This window comes from Molossus molossus, unplaced genomic scaffold, assembly GCF_014108415.1.
Source record: "Molossus molossus isolate mMolMol1 unplaced genomic scaffold, mMolMol1.p scaffold_m16_p_3, whole genome shotgun sequence".
Lineage (NCBI taxonomy): Eukaryota > Metazoa > Chordata > Mammalia > Chiroptera > Molossidae > Molossus > Molossus molossus.
In genome coordinates, this window is record NW_023425366.1 from 118,754,197 (window position 1) to 118,777,052 (window position 22,856).

A 22,856-nucleotide genomic window follows, 5' to 3' on the forward strand; every position below is an offset into this window, starting at 1 on the left:
TAAATGGTGGTTATTCTACAGTTTAGTTGTAATTTTGATGTGGTTGTTGGAGGAGGTAAGTACTACATTTACTTACACTGCCATCTTGACCAGAAGCCTGCAATCATTTTCAAAATAAATGTAAAGTTATACTTTCAAATAGTAAATTCCCTTTGTTTTAATTCAGAAATGGAACTATTAGTAAGTAAATTTTGCTAGAGCAACTTGATGGAAATATATAAGGGCAGTAAAATAAAATTGTAGATACCACATAGTAATTTAGAAAAATTGTATTGTAAGTGAAAGTGAAAAATCAGGGTATAAATTAGTACCTATGTAATAAAATATCTCAGGGCATTGACAAAAATGGAACACAAAGTGAAAGAAAGATGTAGTTGATTGACATGGTTGGTCATTTCTTTCTTGATTAACTTACCCATATTCCTGTTATAATGCTGTACGATACATAAGGCTCAGACAAGAAAATTAAAAATAAGTAGCTTGAATGTGTGGCAGAATTAAGGCTTCCTAGAGCCCTAAAAGAACCCTCCCCATTCCTGCTCCAAAATCAGCCTGACCCTTCCATCAGATATACTCATATCTCTGTGTCTCTATTGTTAAAAACAAATCAGCTATGATATTTTGCCTGGCACTCACAGCTAGGTCTTGGTGCTCTCCTAATGGACACAGAGAATTTCACAAAGTATCACTATCACACAAGGTCACTCTGTGGAGCAAGACAAAACAAGACCACTCTAATCATGTCTCAGTACAAGAAAAATGAACACTGTCCAAGCCACAAAATGACCAAACTCGCCTATGCTGGATAAAGTAAGTGACTGCTACTTCTTTGTGAATCACAGCTTTGACCTCCTTCCCACCTTCCCTCCTTCTATGTAAAATATATTGAGATACCTAATGAGCCCTGGCCAGTGTGGCTAAGTTGGTTGGACACTGCCCCATGCACTGAAAGGTCACAGGTTTGATTCCAGGTCAAGGCACGTGCCTAGGTTGCATGCTCGGTCCCCAGTAGGGGGTGCACAGGAGGCAGCTGATTGATGTTTCTCTCTCATATTGATGTTCCTCTCTCTCTCAAAATATATATATATTATCTTCACCTGAGGACATTTTTTACATTTATCTTCAGATAGAGTGGGAAGAAGAGGAGGGGGGGAGAGAGAGAGAGAAGCATCGATGTGAGAGAGACACATCGACTGGTTGCCACCCGTACAACCCCAACCAGAGCGGGGACAAACTGCAACCGAGGTACGTGCCCTTAGTGGGAACTGAACATGGGACTCTCTGGTCCACAGGCCAACTCTCTAACTGCTGAGCCAAACCAGCCAGGCTCAATATTAAAATTTTTTTATTTTTTTATTTTTTATCCTCACCTGAGGACATTGTTCCATTTTTTGTACAGATAGAGTGGGAGGGAGAGAGAGAGAGAGAGAAACATCGACGTGAAAGGGACACATCGAGTGGCTGCCACCCACATGACCCAACCAGGGCCGGGAACAAACTGCAACCGAAGTACATGCCCTTAGGGGGAACTGAACCCGGGTCTCTCTGGACCGCAGGCCAACGCTCTAACCGCTGAGCCAAACCAGCCAGGGCTCTATATTAAAATATTTGTAAAAATAAGATACCTAATGAAAATTATCCCCACTTTATGACAGCATCTAATCCAGAGCAAAGACCCAATTTCTCAAAATCACTTCACACAAGCCCGTCTTTTAATAACACATTCCTACTAAGATGCCTCACTATTCACCCATGGTGGGTGTTCTCCCTTGTTATAATGAATTATAAACCCAGCTTATTCAACAGAGGTATGTTTCTAGTGGGTTTTGACTGGATGGCATTGACAGTTGGAACGGTCAAGTTGTTTGGTTAAAGGGTCTCTCTTTCCATCTTTCACCTGAAGAGGATGTATCAAGTTTTATTTTCCCCAGATAGATAGTAAATGATTCTCTTACAAAAGACAAATGGTAAGTTTTACACAACAGAAAAAGCAAACATGATTTTATTAGAATTGAGTTCCCTTGGTGATTTTCTTAGCCTGTTTCATTTTGAATAGAAAAAATTTCATAGCAACCACTTTTCCAGGAGCCCCCTTCATGCCCTTGTTTCTCACACTGTAGATGAAGAGGTTCAGCACTGAGAGTCGCCACTGTGAACATCACCACGCTGCTATATCTGTCTCAGCTGAGTGGGAGGAGAAAGGGTTAAAATACAGAAATACGATGGTGCCATAGGAGAAAACTGCGGCCAGGTGGGAACCACAGGTGGAGAAGGTTTTCCATCTTCCCTCTGTGGATGGGACTCTCAGGACAGAACAAGTGATAAGGACGTATGATACCAGGATGCAAATAAAAGGAACAATCACTATCTCTCAAAATCACGCCCCGCACCTTTCCCACCCTTCTTCTTCACCACCACCCCTGGCATGTTACCTTTGCCTTTCCCTCTCCTAAGCTCCAAGGGCCCTTCTTTTGCTTCTGTAACTTGTCTCCTGAGCCTCCACAGCCCAGCTGGCTCAATTTTACTACCTCTGTAACTTTCTAAATAAACTTTTTCTTATAATTTGAAAAAAAAAAAAAAAAAAGAATCATCATCTCATTGAGGTGTGTATCAGAACAGGAGAATTTCAGGAGAGCAGTAGCATCACAGAATAAGTGGGGGGGGGGGGGGAGGTGTTGTCTGCACAGAATGAGGCTTGAGCCATCAGCAGAGTATACAACAAAGCATCCAGGTTGGCAATGACCCACGACCGAGTGACCAACAGGTCACAGAGATGGTGGATCATCTTTGCTGAGTAGTGTAAGGGGTGGCATATGATGACAAAGTGGTTAGTTATAGGCCATCAGAGCCAGAAGGAAACTGTCCATATCCATCAACATGAAAAGAAAATAAATCTGCATAGGACACCCAGGGAAGATGGCCTGACTCCTGAGTATGTGATTGGCCAGCATCTTGGGGACAATGGAGAAGCAGATGTCCATGAAGGACAGGTTGCTGAGGAAGAAGTACATGGGAGTGTGCAGGTGGGAGTTCGTGCTGATGGCCCAGAGAACAAGTAGGTCTGCTAGGACCATGACCAGGTACATGTTCAGGAAGAAGATGAAAAGGAGATGCTGCTGCTGCTGGGGTTGCCTGGAGAGACCCAGGAGGAGGAACTAGGAGACATGACTGGTTTTCCCCTCTCATGGACCTGGAGTCAGATGCAGAGAAGAGAGGCAGGGGTCACAAATCTAGAAGCTAAGGATTTGGATGCAGCAACCCAAGCCCCAGCGATGGCCCTGTTAGTGAAACCTGTATTAGAGTTGTTCTGTCAGGATCCACCCCTAGTCCCGACACTCTCAATTTCCAACTCTCAGTCCTAGATGATGCTGATCCCACTGGACTCCGTTTTAAAATGTTATCAAATATAACATAAAAACAACACACAGGCACATACAGAGCCTTTCTCTGCCATTATATGTCTCTTTTAGTAGCTCAGAGATCAAAGAAACAGCCAATTATTACTGAGTTTATCTCACGCTCCAGCTGATGGATTCAGGACTCTTATCCCTGGATCTGGAAGGAGGTTCTTTAAAAAACGTCCCTCGTTAGTAAAGAAATACTGACATCTCCACTGTTATAATCTTACCTGGGAGAAGCTGTTGCCACTGCTATCAAGTGTTCACCTTTGAGGAACTGTCCAATGCCTCTCTTTATTATAAGGCTTGGAAAGTCTTGGAAATATAAGTAGTCCTGAGGAAGTGAGGAGTGGAAGTTCATGGCCTTAGCCCTCTGTGCAGGAAGGATGTTTGGGGAAACTAGAGATGGGTATTTATAGTAGCGTCCACTGCTGGAACCTAATTTACTGAGAACCTCATTAGAGACAAGAAAAAACAAATGTCCCACCTATTTTCTGGTCCCTGGGGACTCAACAGTGCTGACAAAGTATATTATCAAGTCCTAAGTCAGAACTTGGAGATAAAGCAATCTAGGTGGAGACAGGTCCCAGAGAAAACTTCCAAGACCTCATTGCATCATCTTGCCGATCTAGACTTATGTTTATAGATTTGATAATTCCATTATTAATTTTTTTCTTATTTTCTTAGTTCAGAAACTGGGATTACTGTAGTATTATCTGAGTGAACCTCTTTTTTTTTTTTCTGTCATATCTGGTCATTTACTGTGTAGAGATAGCAATATATTTTCAGATAGGGATGCTGGGGCGGGGACATGGCATTACAGAGTTGTACTTGATCTTTTAAAGCATTTGGTGTGAAGGATAACCTGTTTGTAATTGCAGGGAAAGATGTATCGAAGAGAGCACAGCATGCCATGACTGAGAAACTCCAGACTCCCAGAGTAGACTTTTTTTGGGATATCTTCCAAGCTCACAATGAGCCACTCTTTTCTGAGAATGGTCCCCTAATCCACAGAGTCCCAGGGCTGTGGGCTCCAGTAGCACAATTTACACTGCACCATCTCTTGTCCAGTGAGAACTCATCATTGGAGGAGAAAACTGGAAACCAAGGCTCAGGGTCATTCTCAGTATGACTTGGTTTGGATATGTAAAGCCAGAAGTTTATAAATCTCTCCTGACTGCCTCATAGATGGCGATATAAAAGACTATAGAGTAGAGCAAAATATACAAACACAGAGAGAAGCAGAGATGAGCTGGAGAGAGTACCGTAGCTTTCCAGTTCAGAGTTCAAGTCCTTTTCTGATGATTGGCTACACTGTGGCCTCACTCAGTTTTTAGTTGCAAATAACAAAAATCAAGTTTTGCTGAGCAAAGCAGAGAATTATATCTTGAAAATGATAATAGATACCTTTCAAAAACACTGAGCAGCTGGAGAACCAGACTCAGAATGTTACATACCAGCTACAATGGCCAAAATCATGCCACAGAACTGGTTTTATTAGCATACCAATGATTCCTGCTGCCAGCAAGCATAAATGTTAGGAGTTAATGGCTTTGGCCCTGGCCAGTGTGGCTCAGTTGGTTGGGCATCGTCCCATCCACCAAAAGGTTTCCAGTTCAATTCCTAGTCAGGGCACATGCCCAGGCTGTGGGCTTGATCCCCAGCAGGAGGCAGCTGATTGATGTTTCACTCTCACATTGATTTTCTCTCTCTCTCTCTCACCCTCTCCCTTCCTCTCTCTCTAAAGTCAATAAAGAAAACAAAACAAAATTTTTAAAAAGTTCATGGCTTTGACACAACTATCACTGGACATAGGTTGCCACCAGTAGGCTGCCACCACTGTTGCCCTGGGAATCCATTTTTGTTGCAATGGCTGCCATTGCTAGAAAAAGCTTCCCTTGGTTTGCCCTTCTTCATGTCAAAGGCTAAGTCAAGATATCTGATGGGTAGTCACATGCCCACATCTCAGCTGCAAGACAGGCTGGGAGACAAGTTATTCAGGGTTTCCTTATATAAGAAATTATGAGAGTTCATGCCCTGGCCAGGGATTACTTAAGCATTGGAAGGGGTTACAGAAGTTGAGAAGCAGAAATTTCCACTGAAATATAGCCCTCCAGTTGCACAACATTAAACACATATGCCTCTTATCAATTTACCTTTCAGCAGAAGAGAGATTTTTCTGGCCAAACATAAGGCAACTACCCTTCCTACAATAAAGGAACAACTGAAAATCCCATCAGTTACTGTATCCATGTCCACAATCAGGATCTCCCCTATATCAATCATGATCCCTTCAAGACCATCTATAACTTCTGAATCAGTCTTGAAAGTTAATAACTGTACACCCCATGTGTGTGTTGAATAGAGGGACAAATGGAGAGAAAAGAAGAAGAAAGCTAGCTAGTTATAATACATAAATATATACATAACAAAGGAAGGATGAAAATATGACTGGATGATATAGACTTCATTTCTAGAAGTAGCCATACATCCTTAGTTGACTATAATAATTTTTCTGATCCACAATCTAATTCATGCTCCCTTTGTCTTTACTCAGCATCTCAGTTGTTCAAGGTTATTAAAATCTGATATAGTAACCTAAACTTTTATGTTTGAGAGATTTGGTACCCTTTTGATCTTACCCATACAAGATTATCCTAATCTTTCATTAATTGCCTTCAATGGACATGACAATTCCAGAATCCTCTCAAGGAGATCTTTCCATCCATAATCCTCTCTGTTATCATTCTATAGCAGCAAAACTATTTTCTACTGGTATTCAAAGTCAAAAAAATATTAGAATCTCCTCTTTGGTCAGTTTATCCAGTAGTAAATAGAGCCCAAATTGGCCAGCAAGAAGTCTCTTCAGAGCCCAGTGTTGCTGGAATAAGAAGAAAAAGTTTTTAAGCAGATTGTTAGGTATTGCTTCTGCCTCTCATTTTCTTGGGCCAAAAATTCCTGGTTGGAAAAACGTTCAGCATATACTGGTATGAAACTTATACTGTATCCTGTAAAATAGACCCCTAACCTCACCTGTGCAACTGGTGCAAAAACTGAGTCTGTAAAAGATCATTTCTCTATTCAATAGGGTCAACTGCTTTTGGTGATGGTACAAGTAAATACCAATGAGCCCATGGACCCCAGCTTTATTCCTTATATAGCTACTCCACTATTGCCAAGTAACAAATAATCCCAAAATTTATCTATTTAAAACAGTAAACCTGTATCTCACATAGTTCCTGTGGGTCAAGAATCCGGTAATGAGTCCAGCCAGGGTGGCTCAGTGGTTGAGCGTCGACCCATGCAACAAGAGGTCGCTATTTCGATTCCCAGTCAGGACACATGCCCAGGTTGTGGGCCAAATCCCGTCGGAGGCATGCAGGAGGTGGCCAATCGATGTTCTCTCTCATCGATGTTTCTAGCTCTCTCTCCCTCTCACGTCCTTTCTCTCTAAAATCAATAGAGGAAAAAAAAATTTTTTTTAAAGAATCTGGTAATGGTTTAACTGACTGGTTCTGGATCAGGGCTTCTCATGAGACAGATGTCAGCAGGGGCTCAGTCACCTGAATGCTTGACTGTTGCTGAAGGATGTGCTTCCAATGTGCTCATACAGCTATTGGAAGCCTCAGTTCCTCACTCACATGTACTTCTCCATAGAGCTAACTTGATATATACTTGCAACAGAGTAGTTGGTTTCCCCAGAGCAAGTGATTCAAGAGAGCAAAATGGAGGCCATACTATCTTTTATAACTGAGCTCCAGAAGTCACACACCACCATCCTATTGTTTATTCAGTACTATGGACTGTGTCCCCACAGAAGTCATATGTTAAGATCCTAACCCCAAAAGTGGTGGTATTCGGAGGTGGGGCTTTGGAGGTGATTAGGTCATGAGGGCAGAGCGATCACCAATGGGATTAGTACAAGAATCCTAAGAAAGCTCTCTTGTCCCTTCTGCCATGTGAGGTTACACTGAAAAGACCACTGCCTATTGACCTGGAAGTGAGCTCTCACCAGACACCAAATGTGCCAGCATCTTGATTTTGGACTTTGCAGCCTCTAGAACTGTAAAAAATAAATTTCTGGTGTTTATAAGCTACTTAATCTATGATATTTTGTTATTGCAGCCCCAATGGATTAAGACAAAAAGTCAGCCCAATTCAAAGTGGGATTACACAAGATTATGATCATTGAGGGCTATCTTGGCAACTGGCTACCACTTCCCTTTTATTATAAAGTGAGGTTCTTTGTTAGAAATGATGTTTGTAGGATGCCATTCATCCCTAATACACATCCTATCAGTCTTTCAACCTCAGGTACATTCATTTCCCTTCCTGACTGTTTCTGAATGTTCTCAGATACTAATGTTCATGATAGGTTTTCTATCTATATCATCCCTCATGACTTTCATTATATCAACTTAAGTTGTAAGTGATGCCTGAAATGTCACAAAGATCCTGAGTCTGATTCAAACCTTAACATCTCCTTCAGGTTTGCAGTATAGGTCACCATCTGAAGAACAAATACACATACCAACATTGCCTCCTAGTCCAGAAATCTTGGGACACTTAAAGCAGCATTTCTCTCTCTCTCTCTTTTTCTTTCTTTCTTTCTTTCTTTCTTTCTTTCTTTCTTTCTTTCTCTCTCTCTCTCTCTCTCTCTCTCTCTCTCTTTCTTTCTTTTTTTTGGTATGTGCCCCTAGCGGGAACCAAACCCGGGACTCTCTGGTCCGCAGGCTGACGCTCAACCGCTGAGCCAAACTGGCCAGGGTTAAAGCAGCATTTCTCAAACATTAACATGCACAGAAATCACCGTTGGTAAAGTGAAGATTCTATTCAGGAAGTCTGGTATGGGGCCTGAAATAAAGCATTTCCACCAATCATGCAGGCAATGCCTGGTCCTCGGGTCACACTGGGTAGCAAGGGCTTAGCCCTTATTCTGAGAAGATTCTGAGCCACGTACATATGTTTATGCGCTGCTGGCTCCCAAGTCAACCTCACATTTTGAAAGGTATCAGATTGGAAGTCAGACCTGGCTTCCGACAGTCCCGGCTTGTGGACATAGGAGATGGAAATTCTTTTTTTTTTTTTTTTTTATCCTCACCCGAGGACATTTTCCTATTTTTTGTTCAGATAGAGTGGGAAGGGAGAGAGAGAGAAACATCGACATGAAAGGGACACATTGAGTGGCTGCCACCCGCACAACCCAACCAGGGCCAGGGACAAACTACAACCAAGGTACGTTCCCTTAGCAGGAACCAAACCCAGGTCTCTCTGGACCGCAGGCCAATGCTCTAACCGCTGAGCCAAACTGACTAGGGCGAGATAGAAATTCTTAACACCTCCCTAATCAGGAAGGGTGGACAGCTGGAACAGAGACCTAATGGACCGGAAGCTGGCAGCGTGTGGAAGGCTCATGGGACCCGCCAGTTGTCCAGGTTTGGAGGGCACCAAACCCAGTGTGCCTCTTTTTAAAAAAATACTCACTGGAGGATATATTTTTTTCATTTATCTTCAAGTAGAGTAAGAGGGAGGAAGAAGGGGGGCGGACAGGGACAGAGAGAGACAGAGAAACATGGACATGAGAGAGACACATCAACTCATTGCCTCCCACACGGCCCCCACAGGGACGGGGGACCAACAGCAACCGAGGTAGGTGCCCTTGACCAGAACCGAACCCATGACTCTTTCGTCCATGGGCTGATGCTCTAACCGCTGAGCCATACAGGCCAGGGCCCCAGTGTGCCTCTTTATGCCATTTCGGGATAAAAAAAAAGTCACCGCCACTCACTGCAGAGCAGAATCTCTGCTCCATGCTGTAGTTCCCAGCCCACAAGACTTCAGTTGAGAGTCTCCGCCTGCGGAGAAGGCAGTTACCACAGGATTCCGCCTCCCCCTATCTAATTGGGCAGGAGCACACGGGAAGAAGGGTGATGGTCCACTATTATTGGATAATTAAAGAAAGATCTGCAAGGGGCAGAGCAAGGAGAGCCAGGCAACGCTGCCTCTGATTGGTCCCAATTGAGGGTGCGTGCAGCTCTTCCAGGAAGAGGCACTGTTGTGTCCATCCCTTTTCCTCTCAAGGAGTGTGGGAGTCTCACGTGGAGAAAGTGGGGGAAGGGGGCGTAGAAGTGCAAAACTTAAGGGGGCCCTAAAAACTTAGTAATCAACATAAGTATTTCAGTTCAGTGACTTATAAAAATCAAATTAATACAAAAGTCTTTGAACAAAATATCAAATTTAAAGACAAATGAGGTTAAATTTAATGTAATATTATTGAAGACCTTCACTTGGCCCAGAGAAATTGTCAAATATGGCAATTCTCTTGGTTGAAACCAAGATAGGCTAAGAAGTAGATTTTGATTAATTTACTGCCACTAAAGCTGGTATGACATTAACAGCTTTATGTGTGACATAAAACACAGCCAGACATTAATTAAATCAGTGAAGATTTTATTCAGTGACTACTGACAGTAGGGGAAGGAGCTGAGCACCATTCTGATTTCTGCAGAGGTGACTGGGCATTAAAGGAAAAGCGAGGAAGCAGGGAGGGGGGATGGCAGTGGCGTTAAGCGCTCAGGGAAGTGGAAATTTACAAAAAGTGGGATGAGGGGGTTGGTCCTGGTGAAACCTATCTGGGTTTACCCTTATGGAAGTTAGTCTCCTACCCTCTCACAGGGAAAGAGAGGAAGGGGCCCTCTCTTCAGATGTTACTGGAACAAAGAGTAAATTCTTTTGGCAGCCTTGATTTTTTTTGAGGCAGGCACTTAAGGGGGGGCGGGGGGAGCTAGGGTCATCCTAGGGACATGGTCGTGAGCTGTTAGAAGCCATATTAGTGTTTGTTCAAGTCTTTTAGGCCAAAGTTGGGCCTGTTTGACAAGACGGAGGAGCCTGACTAGAGTTTGGTCAAGGAGGGAATCTTTTTCACTAGGAAGGGAACATTTTTAAGTATTCTGGTTTTGGTATAAATACTATATTGGAATTAGATATATGAGTTGTAATAGATCCAATTTTTAATTTTTCAGCTACTTTAAATGTTTTGAGAAAAAATTAACCATTAAAACAGCTGTGGGTGGTTTGGCTCAGCAGTTAGAACATTGGCCTGGGGACCAATTAGTCAAAGGTTCAGTTCTGGTCAAGAGCACATACCTGGTCAAGTGCTGTTCTTCCCCAGCACTGGTTGGGGTCATGCAGGAGGCAACCAGTCGATGTGTCCTTCTCATGTTGATGTTTCTCTCCCTCTCCCTCTTTTCCTCTCTCTCCCTCCCACTCTATTTGAACAAAAATGGAAAAATATCCTTGGGTGAGGATTAAAAAAAACAAACATTAAAACATGCATATCAGGCTCCAATATAACTTGGAAGCTCCAATATAAGGTGGCAGAGAACTGAGCCAACATCTGAGTCCCACCCCAGAGATTCTGATTTAATTGGTCAAGATTTGGTCCAACATCAATACATATACTGTCAGAGCTCCCCGGTGCATCCAAGATAGAAAACCACTTACGTAGATTCTGAGAGCATTTCTAATTAAGAAACGCAAAAATACTTTTTACATGTAGCTTTTCAAAGTGATCACTTAGAAAGGAAAAACTTGACCTTTATGCAAAGTGATTTGAAATACAAAATTAGAAACAAATATAATTACCTATTTAAATGAACAGGGTTTTACTGAAGTCTGAGTTCATTGATACGTATCAATTGAGAATATTTATATTTATTTTAAGTTCTTTGCAGACACTTTGATAAATAGTTGCTACATTTCAGTAAATTGGCAAATATTAATATGAATGGGAATGATAAGTCCATGGTACTTTCATCAGTAAGAGCATGTCATCCTGCCAATTATTTTTTGCAGGGCCCTTTCAAGTCCCCATTCCTCAGGCTGTAGAGGAAAGGGTGCAGCATGAGGGTCACCACTGTGTAAATCACAGTAGCTGTGTTGTCCTTCTCAGATGAGTGCAAGGATGAAAGGTTGAAATACACAGCAGTGATGGTACCATAGAAGAGGAAAACCACAGCCAGGTGTGAGGCACAGGTGGAGAAGGCTTTCTGTCTTCCCTTTGTGAATGGGACTCTCAGGACAGCACAGGTGATATGGATATAGGAAGTCAGGATGCAAACAAATGGGGTAATCATGATCAGGGCACCCTCAGTCAGAATCATCATCTCATTGATGTGTGTGTCAGAGCAATAGAGTTTCAGGAGGGGAGTCACATCACAGAAGTGGGGGAAGGTATTGTCTGCACAGAACAGGAGTCGAGCCATCAGCAAAGTTTACAATCAATCATTCAGGTTGGCAATGACCCATAACCCAGTGACCAGCAGAGCACAGAGCTGGTGGATCATCTTTGTTGAGTAGTGTAAAGGGGTAGAATATGGTGAAAAAGCAGTCATGGCCATCACAGTCAGAAGGAAATTGTCCATGTCGGCAAGGTCAAAGAGGAAATACATCTGTGTGAGACACCCAGAGAAGGAGATGGTCTGATTCTCGAGTTTGTGGTTGACCAGCATCTTGGGCATGGATGGAGAAGAAGCAGATGTCCACCAAGGACAGGTTGCTAAGGAAGAAGTACATGGGAGTGTGCAGGTGGAATCCATGCTAATGACCAGGAGGATGAGTGGTTTCAAAGTAGATGCTCAGGAAGAGGACAAAGTGGGGCTGCTGCCTGGAGAGCCCCAGAAGGAACTCAGAGACACTTGACTGGTTTGCCCCTCTCATGAGGCTGGGAGCCTGGGCCCAGAGACAGATAAAGAAGAAAAAAATAAAAAACCTGGAAAATGATGGTTAAGATGGGGCAGTTAAGATTGCAAGGATCCCTCCTTAATTTCAAATGCATAAAAGAAGCTGCAAAACTATTATTCTTGAGAGCATTTTAGATCTTGCTCCCCAGTACATATTGTCAAATAAACTCTAATACAAATTTATATATATATATTCCAAGGAGAAAGGCTGTGTGACATAGGTGAGGCATTAGAACTTTGCTCCCTGTGTGTTTTGGCCAGTTATGTCCCTCTTTGTGCCTCTATTACTTTATTAGAAAAATGAGGGCAGTGTGCTTATGCATGTGCAGACACTGAGAGACTGTGACAGTGGTTTTGTCCATAAATCCTTTGTATGTTTGAACTTTCTACCATGCCATGTATTTTCTTTTTAATTCTCACCCAAGGATATTTTTTCATTGATTTTTGAGATAGAGTGGGAGGGTGAGAGAGAAAGAAATATTGATGTGAGAGAGACACATCGATTGGTTGCCTCCTGCATGACCTCAACCAAGGCCAGGGACCAAATCACAACCAAGGTATGTGCCCTTGACTGGAATTGAACCTGTGACTCTTTGGTCTACAGGCTGACACTGAGCCAAACCAGCCAGGGCAATACCATGTATTTTTTAAGTGTCACAAAACATTATAAATATAAGAATATTAATAGAGACTTTAATATTTATAATGAGTGCTGTAAACATATGAGTAAATGATTACCATAGAAACTGACATGTAGCAAGAATATACCCTCATATAGGGTTCTGATATTATTGATGTCACAGGTGGTGTTCCTTTAGAGAACATTTTTCAGTTCCATTATCTCTAATCTGGACATATTATACATTCTTTACATGTTTGCTCTGAGGATGTTATCAGTGATCAATCACTAACTGCTCCCAGAGTGGTGATAATAATATTGCTGCTGCTGCCTCCTGGGCTCACAGTTTCAGAACACTGTATAGAGTTCTGAGCCCGCCCTTCTTGGCTATGTCCACTGAACTCTCTAAGTCAAACTTGTAAAATTAAAATGGAAATTATCTAGAGATATAAGCAGAAAGTCAGCCAGTTTGTGTTCATCACAGTTCAGGGTCTCATAAACAAGACAAATACGGTCATGACTAGGCAATCACAAGGATCTGCTTGATAATCTCAGAACTGCTCCTGCAGCTCCACTTAAAAGGACGTGGTGAAGTGTGCCCCTATACAGATTTACACCTTAACAAGTTACTGCTGAAGTCCCATTGATCTGACCCTTACCCAAGAAGAATGGCACTCTTCATAGTCACGAGAAATCCCAGGTCTGCTTTACTTTTCCAGATCCGGTTCCTACACCACTTGCTAATCAGGAGACCTGGGTCAAATGCTGCTTGGCTGCCATGCACTTCTGCCAGCAGTTCATGACCCTCCCAATTCATTCTCACTGTCACACTAACTAGTGTGTACACACTCTTCTCTGAGCATAAATCACAATATCATGAATCCAGCTAGCTAAGTTGGTTTAGCATGAGACTCTTAATCTCAGAGTTGGGGGTTTGAAACCTGCGTTGGATGTGTTTCCTTTTCCCTTGCAAGCTAGATGACAGAGAAGGGTGAGAAAGACAGGACTCTCTCCCAGATGGTGTGGGTCAGTGGTTAAGCATCGACCCATGAACCAAGAGGTCACCAGTTCGATTCCTGGTCAGGGCATATGCCCAGGTTGTGGGCCCAATTCCCAGTGGGGGGGAATGCAGGAGGCGGCCAGTTGATGTTTTCTCTCATTGATGTTTCTATCCCTTTATCCCTCTTCTTCCTCTCTAAGTATCAATAAAGAAAAAATATTTTAAAAATAAAAATACAGGGCTCTCTTTAAATACATGCCCAGATGTCTTTGAATGAAAGATATCTAAGTTAGCAAGACTTAGAAAGATATCCATAGTATTCTATCATTTAAAAAAGAGGAACAACCAGATATAATGTGTCTCCCGATGAAATGCTAGAGGCAATGAACATCACATCTGTAAGTAAAATTTTCTAATAGCCCCATTAAAATTTTTAAAGTGAAATTCACTTTCTGGCACATACATAATATCCTAGACTCACCTTGTCTTTTTCCTACCCAGATCCACAACCAGCCCTTTCTCTAAAGGACCGTTTATTTTTTTTAGTAGGGAATAGTATTTAGAAACCAAGATTGGTACTGTGTTGTCATTGATTACAGTTTTTTTGTTTATCTTAACTTTATTTATTTATTTATTTATTTATATCCTCACCTGAGGACATTTTTTTGCATTTATCTTCAGACAGAACAGGAGTGAGAGAGGAAGGAAGAGAGAGAGAGAGAGAGAGAGAGAGAGAGATCAATATGAGAGAGACATATTGACTGGTTGCCACCTGCACGACCCCAACTGGGGCGGAGGACAAACTGCAACCAAGGTACGTGCCTCTAGCAGGAACCAAACCTGGGACCCTCTGGTCTACAGGCCGGTGCTCTAATTGCTGAGCCAAACAGGCCAGGGCTGTTCATCTTACATTTAAAACAGCTTACTAATTTATCCTTGTTCCTTCTCAATCCTTTGCTCAATTCAGCTGATAGTGTAACTCTAATGGATCATAGTAATCAGACTTTTGTTCAAGGGCGTTCCTTCCCATTTCCATTCTTTCCCATATTTGGGAAATTCCTTCCTTCCTCCATTTAGTCTTGGTGTTAATGTTCATCACTGGGTTCCCAAATGGAATTTATTGGTTTATGACCCAGGATGATTAAAATATTCCCCTCTTTCATCCAGATTGGTTGGTTCATATTTGGGCATATGATTGAATACGGAATGCTCACAACCTTGCCTAGAGTTAAAATAAACACTGGCAGAGAGAAGTTCTATGTGCCCTGTGATTGCTAGTCTGGGAGAATGAGTTTGAAGCTACTGGAGGCAATCTTGCCTAACACATGGAGAAAGATAGTTTTCAGAATGAAGTCAAACAAGCAAACAAAGTAGAAAGATAAATACATGTCCTTATTTGGGTCCCTAAATCTAACCTTGCCTGAAACACAGAGGCTTTGCAAGAAGAACTTTGAACATTACATCAACCAATAGATTCTATCTCTCTTTAAGATAATACAAACTGGTTTTTCATCATGTGCAAACAATGGCTTTGCTAGTCCTGTGACCAGTCTCTCCCTACTCCACAGATCTTGGGGGGGGGGGGGGGCTTATTTTTGGAGATAGAGATAGAATGGACAGAACTTATTGTCTGATAGAGGTACGAGGGCTCATTATAGCCCTGAGGTTCCTATTCAGAGACTGGAGTAGGTGAATAATATTTATTAAGACACCATAGTCAGGCAAGGAAATCATTGTTTATAAATTAACCCAAAGTGAAATATTAGTTAGAGGAACACTCTGGTTTCCAGAGGATGGAGATTTTTGAACTTTATTTTCTTATTATTTTTTTTATCCTCACCAGAGGACATTTTTGCATTCATCTTCAGGTAGAACGAGAGAGAGGGAGGAAGAGAGAGAGAAACATCAATGTGAGAGAGATACATCGACTGGCTGCCACCCACACGACCCCAACCAGGGCCGGGGACAAACTGCAACCGAGGTACGTGCCCTTAGCGGGAACTGAACCCGGGTTTCTCTGGACCACAGGCCAATACTCTAACCGCTGAGCCAAACCGGCCAGGGCGAGGATGGAGATTTTATATATGATTCAGTTGTCACTTCTGATCAGGTGTTATGGTTTCTGTTAGTTACTCTTAAATATCATCAACTCAGGAAACTAAACTTTACAATGCATAAGATCAAAAGCTATATGGGCACCTTAAAGGCAGATTTTGCCTTCAGAACAACTATAGATACCAATTAGATTCAGGAATTCTCTATTCCTCATTGGCATCCATGTTCTCCCAATTTATAAATGGACTCAGCAATGGTTCCTGTTTTTAACCCATTTACCCACAAATTATAATATTGAATAAAAGATTTGCCCCCTCCCCTTCCCTTCTTCGCCACTTACCCTCCTCGGATCAATCAGCCGCTCGAAAGTGTGCATGTTGGTGGCTGGCAGCGCGGGCGGAGCTTGTACGCGCCCAGCAGCGGCAGTCGCGGGGGAGCGGGCGGGGCGCGGGCGGGGCGCGGGCCGGCTTTCTGGGCCTGCTACGCGGAGGGCGGAGCCTCGGGAGGAGGACCTGCAGGCGGGAGGAGCGCGCGGGTCCGGAGGTGCCCTCCCGACCAGCCCAGATGGCTCAGCTACAGCAAGATGTGGAAGATACGAAGGTTGCCAAAGTGCTTGGGAAGAGAAAGAGCAAAGTGGGCTCAGCCCATTCAGAGGCTGAAAATGGTGTGGAAAAGAAAAAGAAAGTCTGCAGGTCGCCAACAGCCCAGTCTCCCACCCCACCTAAGAGACCCAGTCCCCAGACCAGAAGAAAATCATCTGCCTGTGGTCAAAACCCAATTTTGATGGTGCCTCTTTAGCAAGTGATAAGAACGACTGGAAAAAAAAAACACAAAAATGACTCTAAGACGAAAAGAAAGAACTCTTCATCTTCCAGCTAGTACAAGGCAAATAAGCACTTTCACAAGTTGTTTCTTTTTCTTTATATATATATATTTTTTTTTTCTTTATTGATTTTTAGAGAGAGAAGAAGGGAGAGAGATGGAAACATCGATGAGAGAGAACATCGATTGGCCGCCTCCTGCATGCCCCTCACTGGGGATTGGGCCCACAACCTGGGCATGTCCCCTGACCAGGAATCGAACCGTTGACCTCTTGGTGCATGAGTCGATGCTCAACCACTGAGCAACACCGCCCCGCACAAGTTGTTTCTTGATGTCCCAAATGAGGAACCACTGAGGCAAAGTTTTACCTGTGCTCTCAGAAAGAACTATTATACCAAGGGAAAGGAAGCTCTTTGTATCAGAAAACTGGATTTGTTTTCATTCCAAGGCCTTTGGAAAAGACATTAAGTTCTTTATGCCGGCTCTCTCGGTAACCCTAATAAAGAAAACCAAAACTTCTCTTCTGGTGCCAAGTGCCCTGATGATAGCAACAGTCACAGACAGATACACATTTGTCTTCTTACTCACCAAAGATTCGACTTATAAACTACTAAAATCTGTGTGTGGACACTTAGAAAATACAAATCTTAGTAATAGTACCAATTTATCTTCTCTTGAAAACAGTTTCCAGGCAGACTGCCCTTCATCTCTGCCTCTGGGTTTCAATGATGAATTCTCAGGTCTGGATGGATTGGTTCAACACAGAAAGCAAGACATAGAAGGAAACAGAAGTTCTGGTTCTCAGACTCCCAAATCCGAGAACTCTAGAAATTTCCATGTGACAGAATCTCAGACAGTTCTGAATGTCTCCAAAGGAGAAGCAAAATCAAATAGGGCAGATGCCCATGTGAACAGAGTACCTAAAAGGAAAAGCCAAGAGTCTCCCTGCACACCGTCAGTTGAACCATTGGAATCTTATACAAAATCAAGTCTCAGAAATGTCTGACTCTGCCATATTCTTATATTCTACACAATTGTTGTCTATACATTAATCATCTCGACCGTCTACATGAGATACAGAATTAATACTCTGGAGGAGCGGCTGGCATCACTGACCTCCATTGTGGAGACTATCATACTGAACAGGCAGCACTATCCGGCCTGGGGTCACAAGTATTAAATGTGGAGGTCCCCTGCCAAGATCTTTCAGGTAACATAATGAAATTAGAAAAGATACAGAACAATTTACAAAAGTTGCTTGAAAATGGTGACTGACAGACCAGATTGCTTGGACCAACATGATACCTGGCACTTCCCTTTGATGAAGGTGCTTCCAGAGGTGTTCTGGTGGAGCGCTCCTTGCTGGCCAGAAGAGCTAGCAGAGAGGATCCCCAGCCATGTTTGCACTTGGAGATCTCCAGCTCAGGAAAGGGGGGAGGGGAATACTTGTGGTTCTTTTTTTAATTTTTTTAAGTTTTGTAAATTTTTATTTATTTATTTATTTATTTATTTATTTATTTATTTATTTAATCAATCCATACCTGAAGATATTTTTTTTCCTCACCCGAGGACATTTTTGCATTTATCTTCAGATAGAGCTGAAGGGAGAGAGGGAGGAAGGAAGAGAGAAACATCAATGTGAGAGAGACACATCAAGTGGTTGCCACCCACACGACCCCAACCTGGTGAGAACAAACTGCAACCAAGGCACCTGCCCTCAGCGAGAACTGAACCCGGGACTCTCTGGTTCTCAGGCCGATGCTCTAACCACTGAGAAAACCAGCCAGGGCTAAGTTTTGTAAATTAAAAAAAAATGTTTTTATTGATTTCAGAGAGAAGGGTAAGAGAGATAGAAACACTGATGAGAGATCAATCCGCTGCCTTTTGTACACCCCCTACTGGGGATCCAGTGGGCAACCTTTCATACGTGGGATGATGCCCGACCAACTGAGCCACATCTGCTGGACATAATTTTGATACTTGTGCAATAAAAGTTGACCTGGACACTCTGAGGAAGTTTTCAGTGCTGCTGCCTGAAGAAAACAGAACCATCTCAGGAGGTCTCAGGAAGGACCTGGTGGACATTCTCTTGGATGACTATGGTTCAGTGACCATTGGGACTGTATGAGCAAACACTCTCCAAAACATGTCTTTTCAGTCCTTCCCACCCTCCTTTACACTCCAGCCTTCAAAATAAAGGATATATCATGTGCCAACAAACCTGATATGGTCCTTTAAAGAATTAGCTATAACTCTCCAAGAGGCAATAAAGACATCTAATGGACAGACTTGCTTCAAATAAATAACACCAACATTGATTTTTTTCTCTTCTACTATTATGTTCTGTTTATCATCTGTGTATTTTAATTTCTCAATTAAAAATTGGCAAGAATATTGGGCAAAGCAAAAACCATCCCATTTGTGCTTTGTTTTGTCCCTCTAACTAATACTTAATTGATTTCCACGTATCCCAAGTCAAAAATCTGTGAGACATGGGACTGAAGTACTAAATAAACTTATGTTGAAATCAAAACTAATCTTTAAACCAAAAGTATACCCAGCCAGTGTAGCTCGGTGGATTGAGCGTCATCCTATGGACTGAGAGGTCCCAGTTCAATTCCCAGTCAGGGCACATGCCCGGGTTGTGGGCTCGATCCCCAGTGGGTGGCATGTAGGAGGTGGCCGATTAATGTTTCTCTCTCACATCGATGTTTCTATCTTTTTCTTAAAAAAAAAAATCAATAACAACATATTTTTAAAAATCACTGTTCACATATGAAGATAAACATGTGGCAATATTACTGAATGATATTTATTCAGAACACAGATGATTGAACAGAGAGTAAAGGATGTAAATGTCACTTAATACCTTAGTTTCCATCTAGTGGACATGGTCCTATTTCAGTGCATTAATGAGGTTAGTGGGTCGCAAAGTTTTTAACACAAATTATCTCATTTAATCTGCACAACTCTACAAGGTGAATATTATTTCTCCATTCTACAGATGATGAAATTTTGTGATTCTGTGAAGGCTGGTAGCTTTCTCAAGGTTATACTATTGTCAATGATGGATCTAGGGATTGAGTACAGATCTGTGGGAACCCAAAGTTTATTCTCTTAATCTCTATACAGCATTATGTATATTTCCCAACTAGATACCATTCTAGCTCAGGTGGGGGATAAAATATAGGATTATGAGTTTTCTCTAACAGAAGGGGTGTTGCTAATGATTAACCCTGCATCATTTCCAACGTTGTCAAGTCCTGAAAAAGCAATTATGTAATTCCAATGACAGGTCTTTATTATCAATGTTGGATCCAAAATTGCCCAAGGAGAAGGGACAACTACTCTCCAATTGTCTCTAATGAGGCTCTCATGGGATATGGCCCTACTGGCTGTGATTCCCCCAAACATCCTTCGTATACTAAGGGAAGAAGACTTAACCTGAAAACCCCACTGAGAGTCCCTCTCCCTCAGATCTATAATCTTTGGCCAGGTGTGGAGAAGTGAAGCAAGCCTGGGACTTCTTGGAACTGTGAAGAGTGCCATTCTTCCTGGGTAAGGGTCAGCTCAGTGGGACTTCGTCAGTAACTGCTTGTTAAGGTGTACACAAATAAAAGTTTAACAAAATAACATTATGACAGAGACAGTTCCTCCAGGGAAATATAACTTGACAGTCAGCCTCGGAATCTGTGGGAGTCTTTGGAAGACAGAGAAGATTGGGTCTGGGCTGTGACCCTAGCCCACGGTTACCTGGAAAGTGAGGAAATGTTCTACCTTTATGGAAAGTAGCTCTCTGTGATGGAAACCCCTTAACATTCAAAGTCAGCTGCCCAAAAAGAGGCCTCTCACAGCCTGATGTTCAGAGAGGGCACAGGACCCCTGTTTCAAAGGTGTGGATCCCAGGACTAGTTCCCTGCCCTTGCTCTGAGAAGCTTTCCCCTATCTGGGGTAGTGGAACCAAGGCAGACCAGGGAGTGTCTAGTTGAGGGGTTACAAGAAAATGGAGAGAGGAGGAGGAGGAAGAAAAGGGGGAGACAAAAAGGGGAAGAGGGCCTCTGCTGGACTCTAAGTGCGGTCGCCCCATCCCTCCTGGGTAATCATGGCCTGTAACTTGCTGGACACTTAGCAAGGGGTGTTTGAGTCTCACCTGAGTAATTAATGGCCTTGAGCCCTCAAAGGTGCATGACTGTGGGAGAGCGTGGCCTCTCACTGATTTTCTCCCCTTCAGGCCTTTAACTGACCCAAGCCCAGGGCAGAGAGCCCTAACCCAGGGGTGTCCTCATTCTCTGGACCCTCAAGACTCCAATTAAAATTTATAGGCATCAGGAACCATCTTGAGGCTTTTAAAGATTTTCTTTTAATTCCTTCTTGTAGTGTTGGGTTTGATGGCAAATAGCTGAGACCTCTGGGCAGTCCCTAGATCTCTATGAAAATGTGTTTTCGTTTAAAAGGGGGGGACTTGTTGGAGATTTGAACTCCGGACTTTTCACACCCTAAGCAAGAATTTTAACCCAGACCAACAAGCTACCCAAAGTTCTAGGTCTTCTCTATAATGGCATGGCTCTGTAGGGATGGGATGGGTGGGGCCAGTAAAGTGACATGGAGACTCTGGTTTCACACCCATAGGGAAGGGTTCAGTTCCGGGGTCTGTGGGTACAGAGAGAGCCCAGCCCTCCCCTCATGGATAAAATTAGGATCAGCCCCCGGCACGCCACCCATTCCCCCATCTGGTGACTCCAGCGCTGACAACAGGGAACCCCGGCTGGGAAGGGCAGCTGGCCCAGCTGGCGATCCGATCCGTGTGTCCCCGCGCCTTACTTGGGTCACTTCGCAGACACTCCTCTCAGCTGTAAGGGCGCTGGGGATGCGGTAGGGCAATAGCAAGCCAGAGCTCCCTGTCCGGCAGGGCAGCCTTGAGTGTCCTTTCAGCCTCGGTCACTGGGACGCCTTGGAAAGGCTGCACCCCTGTGGATGCTCACTAAACGCAGCCTTCGGAGTTTCTCAGGACTCCAACCTCCAAACCAAGGAAAAGAACCGCCCAGCCCAGCCGGCATGGCTTAGTGGACTGAGCATGCTCCCATGGACTGAGAGTTTCCGGTTGGATTCCTGGCCAGGGTTGTAGGCTCTATCCTCAGTGGTGGGCGTGCAGGAGGCAGCCAATCACGTTTCTCTCTCACATCTATCTCTCTCTCTCTCCAAAAAATCAATAAAAACGTATTTTTTAAAAATCCTCACCAGAGGACATTTTTCCGTTTATCATCAGACAGAGTGGGAGGGAGGGAAAGAGAGAAACATCAATAGGAGACAACGAATTGCCTCCCCCACGACCTGACCAGGGCCAGAGTCCAACTGTATCCGAGGTGCATGCCCTTGACCAGAGTCAACCATCCACTCACTGGTCCCAGGGCTGACACTCTAACTGCTGAGCCAAGCTGGCCAGGGCAATAAAAACATATTTTTTAATTTTTTTTTTTTTGAAGAACCACCCAACATGAGGCTCCAACTTTTAACCCTGAGATTAACAGTCTCATGCTCTACTGACTGGGCTAGCCAAAAGTCCTAGTATGTATTATCCTGTCTAACTTTTTCTAAGTGTCTGAAGACGTTGGGAACTAGATTAAGATAATGAATTGGATCTGGGCACTGGGGGGCAGGTCAACAGCTAAACCTTCCCCACTCCAACAGGGGTGCTCCCAGTCCAAGACTCTCTTCACCAGCCATGGCCTCTAGCTGAGAAGCCCTGCCGCCACCCCCCCTACCCTGCCCCCTGTGTGTCCTCTGACAAAGTGTGTCCTCTGGTGAATCCATTGCTTGACTATTTACTGGTGGGCATGGAGTGGGGCTGTAACCACATAGGATCATATAGTCTTGGATCAACAACACACCCACTACTATTCTTCAAATGCTTGGATTTCCTAACTACACCGTGTTAGCAGGACCAAGTTTTCACGTCTGGGCTCCCCCACCCACGCACAATCCAAGACCCAGAATAGGGCGGAGGGGACCCGGATCCCGGTGGTGCTGGGGCTCAGGACCCTTAGCACCCTGAGCTGGAGCTCCCGGAACTCCTTCCCGACCTTGGGCAGGGAGAAAGGGGAGCATCAGGAGCCATGCTTAAATGAGGGGTGACCGGCTGGTGAGGAGGCAGCCTAGGGACGTCTGCTGCACAAGCTAGGCCCACACCCATCGCCTCGTCCCAAGCTCCCAGTCCCTCTCGC

General features: G+C 43.6%; 1 protein-coding gene and 2 pseudogenes across 1 annotated transcript; 1 reads left to right on the forward strand and 2 right to left on the reverse strand.

Annotated features, from left to right (window-relative positions):
• Positions 1 to 2,005: 2,005 nt before the first annotated feature.
• Positions 2,006 to 3,186, reverse strand: LOC118642145 (annotated as a pseudogene).
• An 8,053-nt stretch (positions 3,187 to 11,239) lies between these two features.
• On the reverse strand, positions 11,240 to 16,189 carry LOC118642146 (olfactory receptor 1F1). The gene is given in 5 exon segments (XM_036279747.1): positions 11,240 to 11,926; positions 11,928 to 11,986; positions 11,989 to 12,017; positions 12,019 to 12,128; positions 16,154 to 16,189. Coding segments are annotated over 5 exon segments (921 nt in total).
• A 188-nt stretch (positions 16,190 to 16,377) lies between these two features.
• Positions 16,378 to 17,910, forward strand: LOC118642624 (annotated as a pseudogene).
• The last annotated feature ends 4,946 nt before the right edge of the window (positions 17,911 to 22,856 follow it).